The 15956-nt window shown below is 48.2% G+C and overlaps 5 protein-coding genes across 5 annotated transcripts; 2 read left to right on the forward strand and 3 right to left on the reverse strand.

The window, feature by feature from the left end:
• Positions 1 to 3487: 3487 nt before the first annotated feature.
• On the reverse strand, positions 3488 to 5613 carry FOBCDRAFT_231487 (CrcB-like protein-domain-containing protein). Its single transcript, XM_031190171.3, has one exon. The coding sequence runs from the start codon at positions 5326 to 5328 to the stop codon at positions 3874 to 3876; it is 1455 nt and encodes a 484-aa protein (XP_031034156.2). The 5' UTR covers positions 5329 to 5613; the 3' UTR covers positions 3488 to 3873.
• Positions 5614 to 6085: 472 nt separating this feature from the next.
• On the forward strand, positions 6086 to 7128 carry FOBCDRAFT_323011 (uracil phosphoribosyltransferase-domain-containing protein). The gene is made up of 3 exons (XM_031190173.3): positions 6086 to 6429; positions 6477 to 6576; positions 6626 to 7128. The coding sequence occupies exons 1-3, from the start codon at positions 6250 to 6252 to the stop codon at positions 7030 to 7032; spliced, it is 687 nt and encodes a 228-aa protein (XP_031034158.1). The 5' UTR covers positions 6086 to 6249; the 3' UTR covers positions 7033 to 7128.
• Positions 7120 to 10128, reverse strand: FOBCDRAFT_298535 (uncharacterized protein; the record flags this gene model as incomplete). Its single annotated transcript, XM_031190174.2, has 2 exons — positions 7120 to 9991; positions 10046 to 10128. 2 exons carry the CDS (start codon positions 10126 to 10128, stop codon positions 7120 to 7122), a joined length of 2955 nt encoding a protein of 984 aa, XP_031034159.2.
• A 1382-nt stretch (positions 10129 to 11510) lies between these two features.
• FOBCDRAFT_231490 (uncharacterized protein) lies at positions 11511 to 14148 on the forward strand. The gene is made up of 3 exons (XM_031190175.3): positions 11511 to 13383; positions 13621 to 13798; positions 13854 to 14148. Exons 1-2 carry the CDS (start codon positions 11720 to 11722, stop codon positions 13778 to 13780), a joined length of 1824 nt encoding a protein of 607 aa, XP_031034160.2. The 5' UTR covers positions 11511 to 11719; the 3' UTR covers positions 13781 to 13798; positions 13854 to 14148.
• Positions 14149 to 14673: 525 nt separating this feature from the next.
• On the reverse strand, positions 14674 to 15495 carry FOBCDRAFT_231493 (uncharacterized protein). Its single transcript, XM_059609863.1, has one exon. It carries the CDS (start codon positions 15069 to 15071, stop codon positions 14775 to 14777), a length of 297 nt encoding a protein of 98 aa, XP_059467841.1. The 5' UTR covers positions 15072 to 15495; the 3' UTR covers positions 14674 to 14774.
• Positions 15496 to 15956: the final 461 nt, after the last annotated feature.

Below are 15956 nucleotides of genomic sequence, written 5' to 3' on the forward strand. Positions count from 1 at the left end.
TCATGATTGATGTCCATAATATCCTGTATCGATGCTGTCATGCCTGACTTGGGTATTATCTTTCCTCCGCTGCGACACCGAAGGATCAACGCCCAGCGTATGATCATCCCACTCTACAGCAGGTCTCTTCTCACCCGTTCGCGCCGTCAGCTCTCCATACAAATATGTCCCTCCCAATTCTCGAATACGCTGCTTACGCTCATCCCCATCCATGTCCGCCATGCCACTAAAGTGATCTACCATATTGCTCTCGCTCACGTAGTACATGGCTCCAGCGATGGAGCGAGGATCTACCGGCATATCAGGCCAGCGGACAATGAAGCTGAGTAGGATGGTAATTGCCATCAGAGCCAAAATTCCAACAGAAAGTCGCGCACAGATATCGTGTGAGACGCGCACTTGTGATAGCGAGTAAGGGATGTTGGCGAGAAGAATGGGCATAAACTCAGAAAATATGGCCATTAGCGCAACTAGGCCAGGGAAGATTTGCCCATGCTTGAAGGCAGACCAGAAGCCTGAAAAAGGGTTGGTAGGTCTCGTGAGCAAAACCGAGTTGGATGCTGACTGAGGGCCATGCGACATGACCTGATATGGCACAACCATAGCGATAGCTGTATATAATTAGCCTCAGCTCGAAAGCAATATCTCGGGGAAACTTACTGATAAAGAAGGCTGTCCAGCTAAACGAGATAATAACTCCGAAAGCGGCAAACAAGAATCGAACACCAAAAGTCTGGCTATTCATGAAGTTCTTGAATGATGATGACTTGTCAAGTGTGAGGTGGTAGTAAAGCAGGAACACCATCAACCCAAGCAGGAACAGCAAAAACACCAAACGCCACGCGAGACCTAGCACGACGAATGGGTTTCTTCGCCGCCTACTGACTGCCTGTGCGCCCACAGAACTCGACTCTGATAGCGGATGATTATGCTGAAGGTTCTCCCCGGCGTCGTCGTAGAGAACAATGCCGTACTCAGTCTGGCCTGCACGGTTCTCAAAGAATCCGAAGCCGTATCGCTTCTCTGCCATCTCTTTTTCTATTCTTCGCTCAGAGTCTTGCTGCGGTCTGACATCTCTATTCGAGGCCAGCGATGCGACTCCTGCAACACTCCAAGGGTTTGCGTATACCCCAGTGTGGAACTTTCGAAGGAAGAATAGTAAACCGCATAGCAACAAGACCATCACCCCTAAAACTGCAAGGAGGATGCGTGACGATAATGATGAGACACCCAGGGCTGGAGCACAACCCTCATAAGCGTTGATCTTGCACTGACCATGCATCTTGAAACCAATAGCTTCGACTGCCAGAGGTGTCAGAAGCGCGGAAAACAAAACGACAAGCATTGTGATGAATGGCACGGGATGACCATCGACAAGACCATTGAAAGGCTCTACAATTCCTGACCAACCGCCGAAGTGAAGGTTCATCGACTCTGGTCCCATAGCACCGTCGACTCTATTCAAGGCGTGGAAGGGCTGAAAGAGTTGGGCGTTGTAGTCGATGACTCGCGCAGGAATCGACAGCATAACTGCGAGAATGGGGGGAAGAAATTTTCCCAGGAAGTACTTTCCAGCATCGAGCTCATATACTGTAACCACAGTCTTGACTACTCCGCCAGTTGCTCCAGCTTCTGATGCATCATCGGTACCGGTGGGAGCGATTGTGGTGGTTTTTTCGTATGTTCTCGTCTTTCCTTTGATTGTTGAAATTATAGTCGATGAGTCTGTTCGTTCGGAGGTTACAGTCTTGAGTTTGTCGGCTGACTTGGTCGATATGATTGTCGTAGGTGCAGCAGACTTAGTAATTGTTGCCAACGATGCGGCTTTAGTTGAGACTACTTGGTTAGTCGTAAGCAGTCCATCAACTCCAGTCTCAACGATGTCAACTGTGGTCTCGAAAGCTTCGATCTCGCTGACAAATGTTTCGCCTTCCTGAGAAACAACTACCTCAACCGTCTCGATATCCTTGACCTTGGTGACATAGGTTGTCGGGTCCAGCTTCTCGACTTTCTTCACTGTGTGGTCGTCTTCGACAGTGACGACATCAATAACCGTGGGCTTCGCCTTTTCTGTCGGCTTGGGCTTGCCAATAGGCTTCTGGTCTGTGTAGACAGAAGTAATGGTGATTTTACCGTATGAGACGTAGGTACTAGCGGATGCTGTCGTCTCTCCCACACTCTCGTATTGAGTAGGAGCCGCCTCGGTGATTACATGCGACAGAGTCTTCGTCTCGCCATCCTCTACGATAGTGGTGTAAATAGTCTCTGTCCTATCTCCCTCCAGAGTAGACGTATATGTGGTGACTGCACCAGGAAGCGAATAAGCCTGGGTAACCGTTATAGCTTCCGTGTAGCTGATGGTACCGGGGGCAGCAGAATCAGAGCCTGAGGGATAGACGACTGAGTAGCCCACACTGATACTTGTGAAAACGGATTTTGTTGCCTCTCCCGGCCTGGTGGTGACGACCTCGGTGACGACCTTTGTTGGGATTACGGTATAATCTACGCTCGTCATGGTCGTGCCGTCCTTTACTGTCGTGGTAAGATCCCAGTGCGTACTGTACTCCGTGGTCTCGATCGTGGTGGTATATTTTCCTGTCGTGCCTGGTACAGTAACGACAGTAGACACGTCGCTCACGATGTAGGTCGTTGCGAGTCTTGTTTGCCTTGCTACTTCAGGGGTCATCGCTGTATCGTCTCGTGGGAAATTAGGGTTGCCGTTGTTGCTTCTCTTGTGGATGATCTTTGCTGTTCCATCTGAGTTGGGCATTTCTATCAGTGCCCAGATGACCAGTCCCATAACAGCCATGAGAAAGGCTATCTGGCCGATGATGAAGTACCATCGTAAAGCTGTAGGGCGATAGAAGGTCCTTTTCTTGCCGGAGGGGAACTTCTCTGAACTGGCGTCCCAAGACACATCGTCTGTGGCTTGAGGCTCGTAGCGCGCGTTGACGCCAGCCTGGTGAGAGTACATGGCGATGGTGACTCTAGAACCCTCCTTTGGGACAAGTAAGGAGTGAATAAACTATTGTCGAGACATGGAAGAAACAAGTCACTATTTACTGAGGAAATCAATGGAGAATGGATGAGAAGAACAGACAATATAGACTCCCACTTATTATCAAGGGCAGCCGAGCCTCAAGATATTATATGCATATCTAAAAACAGACTAACAAAACCTAGCACAGCCCAGTAGGACTCAAGGACCCCCAATGATAATCGTTTACCGCTGCGAATATAAAACAGAGTGGCGCCCATCCAGGTATAGGGCTGAATCCCGTAGCAGGGGTTTATCCTCTCTGGCCTTTACCATTGGCCTAGCCTGAGACAAAGCTGCGAAGCTAAGGGTCGAGAACAAGGATGGAGCTGAGGTGAGCAGAGGTGCCAAGCCAAGAATATCCACCAACTGCCGGACGGACGCTCCCAAGGGGAGGCAAGAAAACTTAGGACCTTTATCCTAAGTGATGAAAAGAATTAGGTAAGTTTAGTGTATTGTAGTAGATCTTTAGACCAGATAATTTTAGCACACTGTTTTACTGTCAGAAGTTTCATTACCTCCCGAGGGCATTGACAGCAACTTCAATGTCGCGAATAAGACCATCAAGGAACTTGTTGTCGTCGGCGAGGCTGCAAGGGTTGTTGTACTCTAAGAATTGTTGTCAGAGTTGCCTTCATCATCCCCCACATCATCATGGCCGTACAAGATCACTACCATGAAGGAATTGTCATATGGAATCCTAAGACTATCAGCACTCGGCTTTCTTCTTGGTAAAGCGGTATTTTTTGGCTTCTTCCGCATAGGAGATGCCCGCCTCTCTAACCCGTGTTTCTAAAGGAATGGCCAACTGCATCTTTAGCCAGGTGTATTCGTCTCTATACTGTGCATAGCAATTTGCTATACCCATCGCTCCATCGTAATCCGCCCATGACAGCGATCATCAATACTAAAGCCGTCGCAACGCTGGCCGTGCCATAAATCCATGCACTTCGTCGCCTCAGAGTGCTAAGTTCAGCAACCCACGTTGAAATGGTCGTCAAACATCCACAGAAACCATCTTCCATGCCCTCCAGCACCTGGCAACCGATGACTCCACCAACCGGCACGTGTGCGAGATCCCACGACATGCCTAGGATCACAGTGCCAAATACATTGGCAGTGAATGTTCCGAGAGGAAATGTTTTCATCTTTCCGTTGAGGTACAGAGACAGGTAGAAGCGTAGTAGACAACCCAATGGTCCAAAGACCAGCGCGAAGAGGGCTTGACCACGCCAGGCATTATGTGGTGGGAATATGGCGAGGAGTACTGCACCAAGCCAGCAGCCCCAGCCAAGAAGCACACCCAAGGGATCAAGCACCCGTCGACTCAACGAGAAGGGAATCGATGGCGTAACGCGCTCGAGGCCAATAGCCAGGTGGGCGCCTAGGAATAAGCCAGAAAGTGATAACGACACAGTGGTGATGATGACGGCCAGCATCGCCATGAAGGAATAGCCCCCATTGCGACTCGTCGGCGACTCTGACCACCCAGGCGTCTTCAGCTCATTAGACAAGGCCAAGAATACATCCTTGATGAAACTCGAAAAGGTCGTGAAACTCCCGCAAAAGCCCGTTGCCAGTCCGATGTACAAGGGAATCGTCTTCTTGGTCGCAAGATGCGCTCGCTTCGCTGCGTCCAGATCTACATCCATCTGCTGACTTGAACCAGATCCATTGGCTTCATCTTTTTGCTTTTGTTTGGCCCGCTTGATGACTTCGTCGTAGGTCGGAGTTCCCCACTCGTTGCGGAAGAGTTTGCGATCCTCCGCCAGAAATCCCATAACAACACTTCCACTAAAATTGGCCCATATCGTGTTGAAGATAACGGGAGTGCCGCTATAGCGCGTCAACGCAGTCAAGCCCAGACGCGCTAATACTCCAAGGATCGCGAATAGCACGAGATACGAATGCGTGTAAAGGCTTGTGAGCAATTCCGACGTCTTCTTCTGCGCTGCCTCTTGTGCTATAGGCTCTGGTTCGACGGCGGTATCAGAGCGGACAAAGTTGGCGTGTCCTCGCGGTTGGCCTTGGGTAGGACATGGCGAGAGCTCTTGTAGCGGAGGAATAGATTCTGCCTCATCGAGGTTGCTGTAGTCTTGTGGAACGTCGTATGTACCGGAATCGTATCGCTCTGCCCACCTTGCCGATTGAGCTGTTGTTTTGGTGGTTTCGCCAGGGGTCTCCCTTTGAATCGGTTGCTGAGTTATGTCGCCGAGCTCAGCATAGTCGTTTGGCGCATTGTACGCCCCAGAACTCGATTGTCGATTTTGAGCGGCCGATTCGCCAGCCATGGTTTGATTGTCGCGTTATCGTTGAGGTATTCAAAGAGTCGGTCACTTCAAGTCAGAGATCGCAACGTGCTATGCCGACGCAGTTTGTGGTAACAAGGCATTTTATTTGAACGGAAGAAGCTCTTGCTGTTGTTAAATTACGATGTCTAAGGTTTGATGGCATAGTTTGTGGCTAGATTCGTCGGATATGACGGCATTAAAGGAAAGAAACATCCCGAGCTCTGCCACAAAGGATGACTGGCGTTTTGATTTCATATTGTGGAGGCGTTTGCTGTGGAGTCTTTTGAGTTGAGAGGAGAGCAAGGGTATATATAAGAAAGAGATAACAAGACACGGGGTGATAGAGAAAACAGGATGATAGTTTGTATCTTGTCCAATAAGATTCAATTGATGCCCAAGAAAGTATTTACTAACAACAAACATGAATATCTGAATGTTGAGTCCTCACCGCGTTTCAATGTAGCTCCTATCACTGACAGCGGTGAGCTCCGTCTTATCTTATCGCACCCCGCCCTCCTCCGAGCATTCCCCTGTAGCTTAAGCTCTAACCCCGCCGACATACGCTACCGCCCGCCTCGACTATCATTCATTGTCCTTGTGATCTCTCTTGGGACGACGATTGGATTATCCAATCTCACGTAGTACCAACAAACTGATAAACAGCTACTGTACAGCTAGGCACAGGTACAGGTACAGGTACAGGTACAGTGCTCAACGTGTCTCCATGTAAATACCTTACACTGCTTGCTCTCGCTCACATACAAAACCCCCTCCCTCTCCTTTTTCTTTCTGATTCTTTCTTTCTTCTCCTTCTTCTCTCTCCTTGGCTTCGTCCCAGCATCTCATCTTGTGATGCTTCATCGTCTCCTCGTAGATTCTTTACTTTTGTGAAATAATCTGTGCTTTCGTACTTGACTCATAATGTCTTCGTTGCCTTCAAACGTCCATGTCTCTCAGCACCCGTGTCTACGGGCAAAGCTGAGCCAGCTTCGCTCAAAGGCCAACAGCCCTAGAGAGGTCAAATCACTGATTCATGAGATCTCTCTGATTGTCTCTTGTGAAGCTCTTGCTTCGTCTTTGGAAGCTACGGAAGGGACTCAGGTATGACGCATAATGGGTACTTTCGAAGCTTCACTAACCATGAATAGGATGAGACGCCTTTGGGCTTCCAGTTCACTTCCACAACAGTGCAACCAAGTACCATGTGTCTGGTTCCCATTCTGCGATCAGGTCTTGGCATGGTTGACGGTTAGTCCAGCTGCCACTTCCCTCATATTGCCTAAACTGACCACTCCAGCTGTGCAAACCATGCTCCCTATCCCAGTTCCAGTTCATCATCTGGGCATGTACCGTGAGCCGTCTACTCTCGACCCAGTTGAGTACTACAACAATCTTCCCCAGCAAATTCCGGGTGACTCCTCCAACAGCAACGCTAGTAGCCTTGCTATCTTGGTCGATCCTGTTATTGCAACTGGCGGGACCTGCGCCGCCGCCATCCAGACGCTTCGTGAATGGGGCGCAAAGAGAATCATTGTTCTCGCCGTTATTGGAGCTGACGAGGGTGTTCAGAGAGTCGCTGCCGAGTGGCCCGAGGGATGCGAGGTTTGGATTGCAGCAGTGGACAAAGAGTTGACCAAGGATGGTATGCTGAAGCCTGGTCTGGGAGATGTTGGTGACAGGTTGTTCTTAACTATCGGCAAATGAGTGCACATTTACAGGTTTTGGGCGTTGTATTCTCATTGCATTAACATATAGGTTAGATAGTATACATCATAAGTACCCCCATATTCCTCAAGGAATTACAAACTGCTCCTCGTCAAGTAATGTGCTCTCGTTCCAGCACTCGTCAATCCATTTCCCTGTCACTAATCTTGGTTGCAAGCGCCTTGAGCTCAGCTCTTTTCGTACCATATCAGCGGCCTCGCCCACTTGCATCGGGTCGTCGCCTTCGATCACCACATGTGTCACAGACAGATCATCGGTGTCATCTGTAACATTACCCCCGCCGTACTTGACAAGGTGCTTTAGCCTCGAAATCTTGTTGTCGCCAGCTTCCACGGCATGAAACAGCACCACACAACGTCGAAAGGTAAAGCTCCTTAATCGTCCTAAGTCTTTCCCATGTTCCTCAAGCTGTTGGAGAAACTCATTCTTGTCAAATTGCGTGCCGTCCTCAATCTTAGGCATGTCTTGCATTAGCTCTCTGAGTTCTTCGATGGAAAGATCCCGCGCGTAGCTGTCCCCAAACTGATCTGTATTATCTTCTGCCGCTCGGTGTAATGCATCAGTGGCGTGAAACAGATGCGACGGTTCAAATGGCAAAAGAAACGCTCCCAATTCCTGTTCAAGACAATCTCTTATCCATTTGGGGCAGATAATGTCAACGGCCCCTCCTTTAATGAGGCTCGCCACCTTTACCACCTTCTTGTCGGCTATCAGAACCATGTTGGTCCCTGGTACGGCTCGTTGTAAGACTGTGCCGCCATTCTCCTTGATGATGGCCTCAAGCTGGGCCTTGGTCTTTTTATAAGGTCGGAGCGCTTCTGAAAGTACGCAGAAGTCCAGTCCCTCGAAAAGGTTTGTCATCTCTCCCTTGAACTCAGCTACAGTCGCGTCTTCTCCAGCAATGGTCAGCTCTCTCTTCACTCGCTTGGGGTTGCGCCGCTTCCTGTCCTCAACCGTCATCGCCTTCTCCTTTGACTCTTCATCAACTCGCTCCTTCAACTCCTGGAACTCTTCAAGGGAGAGGGCTGTATCCCAGGTTCGGTCCAGTCGGAGTCGTCTGAATCGTGGGAATCTTAGTGTGAAGCCTCGGGCGAATTGATCTGAAGGTCCAACACTGGCTGCTTTCACAGAAACAACAACAGAGTCTTTAGGCCGAATCCAGACATCCGGTCTCTCATACTGTCTAAGCTCTCCTCCTCCAAGTTCGATGTACTTTGATGGCGGATTCTTCTGATCCCACTCAATCCACTTGCCTTCTGTTCGATGTCGAATCTCCGCATAGTCTTCTGCACGGAAACCGCCACCGACTTTGAAGAAACTGAAACATTTCTCGGGGTTGGCGCCAGCTTGGATATGATTCTGCGTAACACGCAGTCCACACAGAAAGCTTGATAGCATGCCACCTCGTTTCCCTGAACCATAGTAGCCACCAATAATGACACAGTCGAGGGACTCGCCAAACTCGGACATGTATTCAGGTTTGACCTTGAGCCAGTCATCATTTCGACTGTTGAGGCGGTACATAGATCGCGGGTTCTTCAGCACAAGGCCTTCAGAAGCATTAGCGACGACCTCACGGAGAAGAGGCTCGATTGCGTCGGCACTCGTTGCCTTGTCGTAACTGTGAATTTCAAGTCGGCGATGAACAGGCTTGATAGCCTTTTCCAAAGCTCGATGTCGATCCCGCAGGGTATATTGAGTTAGGGGTTTGTTGTTCAGGTAAAGGATATCAAAAACGCGGAACAATGGCCTGTGCCCAGCTGAGTCTGTATCAGACTTATTCTTCTGTTCCGAAAGCGCAGCTGTTTTGAGGGTGCCAAAAGGCACTATCTTGTCGACACCCATATCCCAGGTGATCATTTCGCCGTCCAGGATCAAGTTTTTTACTCCAGATGCAAATGCGTTTTTCAAATGTCTGGTCAGACTTGAGTTCTCGTCTTGAAGACCATCGCCGTAGAGATAGGTGTAATCTTTGGCTTTTCGTGACCAAAAACAGAACCTTTTGCCGCCCGGGTGGCTCTTGTCTTGGACCATATGGACTTGCATACGCTCACCGTCCAGCTTTTCCTCGATCCAGAATTCGGGGTCTTCCTCGGTTGGTCGAAGAAGCTCGATCATTTTTTGAAAAGATGCAGGCATCTGAAATTGGGCGAGCTGTGGTTGGAAACATTGCATCAAAGCAACTCCAGTTTCCTCCTGCTCAAGGCGGGTTTCTGGGTCATGCAGCTCCCAGCAAACACGTCTTAAACTTGAGGACACACTAAATAGAGAATCTCCGTCTGGATGCCACAAGTCAAGGAAAGTCTTCTCCGTGGCCCCGACTTTCATCTGCTTGAGGACGATCCGAATGAGCCACATGAGCTCTTCTGAATTCATGCGATTGTAGAAAGTCTCAAAGACGCGCAGATTCTCTGACTCTCCTGTTGAAGCAGCGAGTTTGTCAAGCTGCTCATTGACTTCTGCAATGGTCATATTCCCAACATCGGTGCGCATTGGCCGCTTTGAGATGACTTCAAAACATCGTCCTGCAAAGTCACCAGCCAGGCGCGACGCTGTCGTCTGACCTGGTAGCTTCCAATGCAACAGGTTGTAGCCATCTTCGGAGTTTTTGTCGATTTTCATAAGCTTAACGAGCAACTTTCCAATTGTGTTTTCTTTGAGTCCGTAAACTCCACGGTCACGGTCTTTGTCTGGCAGGATCAGACGCAAAGCGGGATAGAAATCAGGACCAACTTCTTTGCGCCATCGAGTGATGAAGCGCTCAATGATGTGTCTACGCTGTTCATGAGGAGAAAGCTTGTTCACACCACGGAATCCCTTTCTAGGGCCTGCACCGATGGCATTCTGCTTCTTATTCTCATTGAGGGGGTTGAAGACTTCTCGAAACAGTTCCGAGAAGATGAGCGTCTTTGAGTGATTCTTTGGGCGATTCGGAAACCTTGCGCAAGGTCAGTATAAGGATCGAATTTTTGACGGATTATGAATTGCTCACTTTTCCTCCAGCTCTTCGCGGGTCATGCCCACGATGCCATACTGGATCTCGTCTTCATGCTGTGCCTCATCAGTTTGCGACATGATGTTTTGTTTACTCTAGTTGTAAGCTAGGCGGTTGCAAAGTAGACATGTATTGAGAAGGCCGTTTCGAAACTGCGACAATGATGATGAAGAAGAAGGATGAAATAAATCATCGAAATGAGATGCGTGATGTTTCTTTCAAACAAAGAGATGGGCCATTTTCTTTGTTCAACTGCTCAAGTCAGATTAACCGTGAATAAGCTATGGCCTGGGCAGAAGCTCCAACTGGGGCGTTGGTGGTTGCTGCCTGTAACTTCACTAGGCTTCAGAGGCAATTGAGGGGCCCAAGCTTACCCTGTGATCCTCGTTATGTCAGCACCTGAAGCGTGTCTCGACATGATCACAACAGATGAGATGGAAACATTGAAGTGTGATCCGCTGTTAACTCCGAGTGCCTTCAGTAACCGAATTGGAAAGGAGAAGATCCTCTGAAAGCTGCTTCATGATAGTCGAGGGGTATGATGCTAGAAGTGGAACGGGGAATGTTGTGGTTGTGAAATACGACGTTGGCCCTCGTACTACCTAAGTATGCAATGTCAAGAAACATGACGTTAAACTAACAAATAATATCCATTGTCTGATGAGAATTCCTGGAGGGAGCTATTAAGAGGAGTCCAATATAAGGTAATTAATGAGCTTGTATAATATTAGAAAAAGTTTAATAAAAAGAATGTAAATCTCTTATTATATTTATAAGTTTGGAAGCGTCTGACTTGAAATTCATAAGTTTACCGATCTTTCTTTAGTTGACTTCTTAAGGAGTGCTCTATTGTTAGCCTTCAGCATCGAATTTTTGTCTATTAAAGCCAAGATCGTGACCTATTGATGCGGTGCTAATGGCCGCTTTTCCCGAACCTTGCATTTTTATAAATTGTGTTGAGAAATCATCCGGTGGTCATTGCGGTCTCTGAAACAGTTATATCTGTAGACCATTGTTTCGGGTCTTTGAGAGACTCATGATCAATCATTTCTATCGTACACAAATGGATAAAGTGCGGTCGTATTCGACCTTGATTTATTCTGTGTTGTTCTATGCCGAGGCGGAAAAATGTGGATAAGAAGCTTGTTGTGAAAGCTTGGCCTTTGAGAATGAGACTGCTCATCAGCGATTGGCGTGGAGATTCATCGTGAAAGACATCGTCAGGACGTCATAATAGACGATGGCATTCTTCGATGGACCAGGGACGGGTAATCGGCTTCTGCCCATCAAAGTCTGGACCTTTCGAACACACTAAAGGTCGGGTTATTCAACAGCGGCTGCGATATACGAGTTGAATGGTTGAAAGCTCCATTGAGAAACAACCCCCTACTCCCCTAAACCGACCACTGAAATTGGTGCTGACGGGCTGAACTTCCCCTGCATCGCGACGCCGCGACCCATCCATGAGGAATCGAGCACCCTTGAATTTATTTTTATGCGAGTCTTAGGTAACTCGAACTGGACCTGATCCCTTTCATTCCATCTCTCTCAGCTGCGCTGATAGGCTTTCTGCAGCTTTAAAAGTTACTTTTATTCTACACGCTCGTTCGACCGGCTGCAATATATACTCTATTTCTCGCCTCTGCCTTTCAGCAGGGCATCTTCCCATCCATGTCAACATCACGAGACTTCGCTGTCCCAGCGGAGCACGATAATACGATACAGCCCCAGGACGATATAGAGCAGAGCAGTCGCCAAAGCCATTCTTCCAACACCAACGTATCTGACGAGAAGGATCAGCATGTCCGCTACAACCTCACCCTCAACACACAGAACCTCTCCCCGCCCAAGGCTGAGCCTATGCGGCCAGTGCGTTCCGATACAGAGGTCCATCGCGAAATGGCATTTTCGCCCTCGATATTGCGACGCCGAATGACTCGCGCCCCAACGTTCAAGACGGTGGAGGATTATGATGAGTTCGACACTGCCTTTGGCGATCGCCCTGGTTGGCAGCCTGGCTCCGAGCCTGGTTATGACCCAAAGCTTCCCGATGGAGGTCATGCTTCGATGCCTGCACTTCAAGCACCCTGTGAGATTTCTGTAATCGACTTTTCGCAAGAAAAAATGGTTAAGCGACACTTCGATAATGTGAATTTCATCGACTTCCTTGAACAGCCAAAGGAAGAATGGGCCAAATGCCGATGGATCAACGTCAATGGACTCAGTTGGGACGTTATTCAGGCAATCGGCAACAAGAAGGGTCTTCACAAGCTTGCTCTGGAGGACATGATGCAGATTAGGAACCGGACGAAAGCTGATTGGTATCCCAACCACGCTTTCATCGTCATGACCCTGCAGAAGCTCGTCCACCTGGTAGACGATGAAGATGACACAACCAGCACAAGCAGCACATACTCTAGTAAGACGCTCGGCGCTTTGAGAGGCTCAGTGAGGCAGCTTTGGAATACTCGCAGGGCGGCCGACCCCGAGAAGGACTTTGAGAACTCGCTACGGCCACAGGACCCTATTACAGCAGACCTGCAAGAGACGGGCATGATAAGGACATTACAGCGTTATCACGCCTCGGGAAATGAGGCACGAACAGAATTCATGGAGAGCCATTCATCCCTTACGCCATATCAGATGGCCGTTTCGGCAGAGCAGGTCTCCATATTTCTAACATCAGATAACACGGTCATCTCTTTCTTCGAGGTCTCAGCGGGGGATATTGAGCGGCCCATTGTCACCCGTCTGAGTACCCCGGGCACTATTCTTCGCGAGTCCAATGACGCGTCCCTGTTATGTCAGGGCATTATCGACGCCATCATCGACCTTGCCATACCTTTGACGTCTATTTATACAGACATTATTGCCGACATTGAGCTAGATGTGCTCACCTCGCCGAGTATCAGTCAAAGCAAAAAGCTGTATATATGCATTAGTGAGATCAACAAAATGCTGAGCTTCCTCAACCCTATTGACAACCTGGTCAATGTTCTGCGAGATCACAAGACACATATGACCCACGATCAAGCCATGCAGGCACTGGAGAACCCTTCAACTGGTGTTATTGTCACTCCCATGACCCACACATACCTAGGCGATGTGCTCGATCACTGTATTATGATAACTGAAGCTCTACAACAACTCAAACAATCATCCGACAACCTTATCAACCTTATCTTCAACACCATATCAGCCCACCAGAATGAATCGATGAAGCAGCTTACCACTGTGACCATCATTTTCCTCCCTTTGACATTCATAACAGGATTCTTCGGACAGAACTTCGCGGAAGAGGGGTTCCCCGAAATCCACCATGGTATTTGGTATTTGTAAGTATTCATTTCATCCAATGTACAGGGGAGACGAGAAAACTTGGGACCTCTATCCTAAATGTCGAAAAGACTTGAGGTAAATCCGGGATAACTCAGTCTGCCCTGAAACTAGTTATTCTGGCACCTTGGCCAAGAGTCAGAAGTTTACTTGCTCCCTGGCGCTTGTTTTCTTGGGCTGGGCTGTTTACAGCGCAATACTTTCCGAAGTAATTCACAATACTAACAACATTGTAGCTGGGCCTGCGCTGTTCCGACTGTTGTAGCGACCATCTTGATTCTCATGAGAGAGATGATTTACAACTGGCTGGTGCGAGTCGTACAAAGAAGACATATCCTTACACTTAGAAAAAAGAAGAAGAGATCCAAGCAACAAAAGGTCAAGCTTAAGGTATGACGGACACGCTGCGGGCAGGTAAGAATACTCAAGACCTCGATTCTAAACGACAAAAAGGCTAATGGAAATTTAGCATAAGCTCAGGAAGCTTTTTGATGGGCTTATTTTGGCATCCCTGTTATAAGGCCCGAGATGCCTTTTCTTCCCAAGGGCCGCTTATGAGGTTGAATGGCGGGAACATTTGCATTAGTGATACCCAAGTATTGGCAAAGGAGTGGGCGTGTTTAATTTGTGAGTGGCAGTGGATTTGAGTATAGCATTTATGAACAAACCTTACCAAGCACACCGGCCCTTTACTGAAAGGTGTCAAAAGCCTGAGAACAAAGCAAGCTATAATAAAGTTACCTAAATTTATGAATTAAAGAAAATTGTGTTCTTGACTAAATTATTAATAGTGTTATAGAGATTTATATATTAAATTGAGATTAGACTTGATGGATCTAGATACTAGAATCTACCTGTTAACACCATCCGTGTCTCCATCTTTACACTGCATACGAGGATGCCAACGTCGTATCTCACGGCCACAACATCCCCCTTTCCAAGTCTGGCATCATCCCCTCCTTTTTAAAACGCTAACCCAAGGTACTCGGAGTTACCAGAGCGCAGCGGGTCAGACTTGAGTATTCTTTGACAGAGAAGGGACAGGACCAATCCAGTCAATCTTATTCCTTGAGGTGCATCAATACCCTTCAGAAGGTGTTGTACGAAACGGAAGAGCTCTAATACCGGCTCTGCATGCGTAAGCTATCAGTCTTGATTCAAGCGTCCATCAGCAAACGATGGCAGTGTCTTCAAGGCACATTATAAAGTCGCATGATATAATTCATAGATTGAGGGTATAGATATCAGAATACAACCAACTCCTGACCGCTTTGGCAGTTGTCATCCTTTCCGTGCGTCGCACTCATAGAAATACATCCTCCACCTTCAGCTTGAGCTAGACCTTCTAAATTGACTTCATTTTATCGTATAAACGCTCTCTCTCTCTCTCTCAACCTTGTCTGTTGTCCGGATGGTAGAAATAAGGGTATCGAGGAACCACAATAGAAGGGCATTCGAACCACCATCGAGGGCAACAAACGCCACGTGTCAGAATTATCCGTGTGTTGTGCCAGCCAGCAACACAACGATCGGGGAGAGTGAAGGGGAGCTCGTTCAGACCCTCTGTTGTCCAGGCATCTGGATCATTGATTCGGTGGATTTCTTGGTATACTTGGGGGCAGGATGTTTCGAAAAGGAGCCCGCCATAACATCCGCAAAGATTTAGGAATAAAACGTAACCGCACATGTGGGCTATTGAGATCTCGTTCTGGGGGCCTTGTTATTTTGTGCGCGCCCGTTGAGTAGCATGAGCAAGCCCAGAGAACGAGAAGCATAACGATGGTCCTGGTAGCTGAGCTTGAGGCAAGTCGTTTGAGTCTCAGGACACATCATGGTCAGCATCTTCGGGTTGTCGGTAGAGATGAGGAGTGGTAGTTTGTCGTTTGTGGTTCAGACGCCAGCTGCGAACCTTCTGATTGTTTAAACGGTTTGCGCTTCTGCTCCGTTTGAGGATCATTGTTAGTAACAGGCTCATGTGTAGCAACTTTCCCCTAACGAACTGTTTGACAGCCGTCCACTTATGCCGAAAGCAACGTGCGGCGGTTGCTCTGCGCATGAATAGCGAACCACAAACCCTTCTGTGACACCAATATGTCATTCTTATTCCGGCGAAAATGGATCTAACATGACGGTTTGAAGTTGACTTTGGGCCAAGAGATTCTCGGTTTGGTCGGCTGTTTAGTATGGCCACTCGGCCATTAACGAACAGGAGGGAACATTATAGCATGAGCACGTCGTTCTCGGAGGAAGAGATGGAATACGATAGTCTATAGCCTAAACTTGCTATGAATTCACAGTACAATGAAGTCGGTTGAAGTACATGCTCGGTTCAGGCTTATACCAATAAGCTTGAAATTTGAGTTATCGCATTGGGCGGGTCGTCGCGAGCCGTCACCGCCTGTTGAAACAACGGTACGGAAGTCGGGTCTACTTCTTTAACGATGGATCTGTTGAATCCTCAGGTGAAAATGAGGGCCGTGAAAATGCGAGTCAGTAGAGGTTAAAGTAGAGTTCCTTATTAGAGTACAACTACCGGTAGGTAAGCACACGTGAAGAGTCAAATGCATATTTG

Source organism: Fusarium oxysporum, chromosome IX (genome assembly GCF_013085055.1).
Source record: "Fusarium oxysporum Fo47 chromosome IX, complete sequence".
Classification (NCBI taxonomy): Eukaryota; Fungi; Ascomycota; class Sordariomycetes; order Hypocreales; family Nectriaceae; genus Fusarium; species Fusarium oxysporum.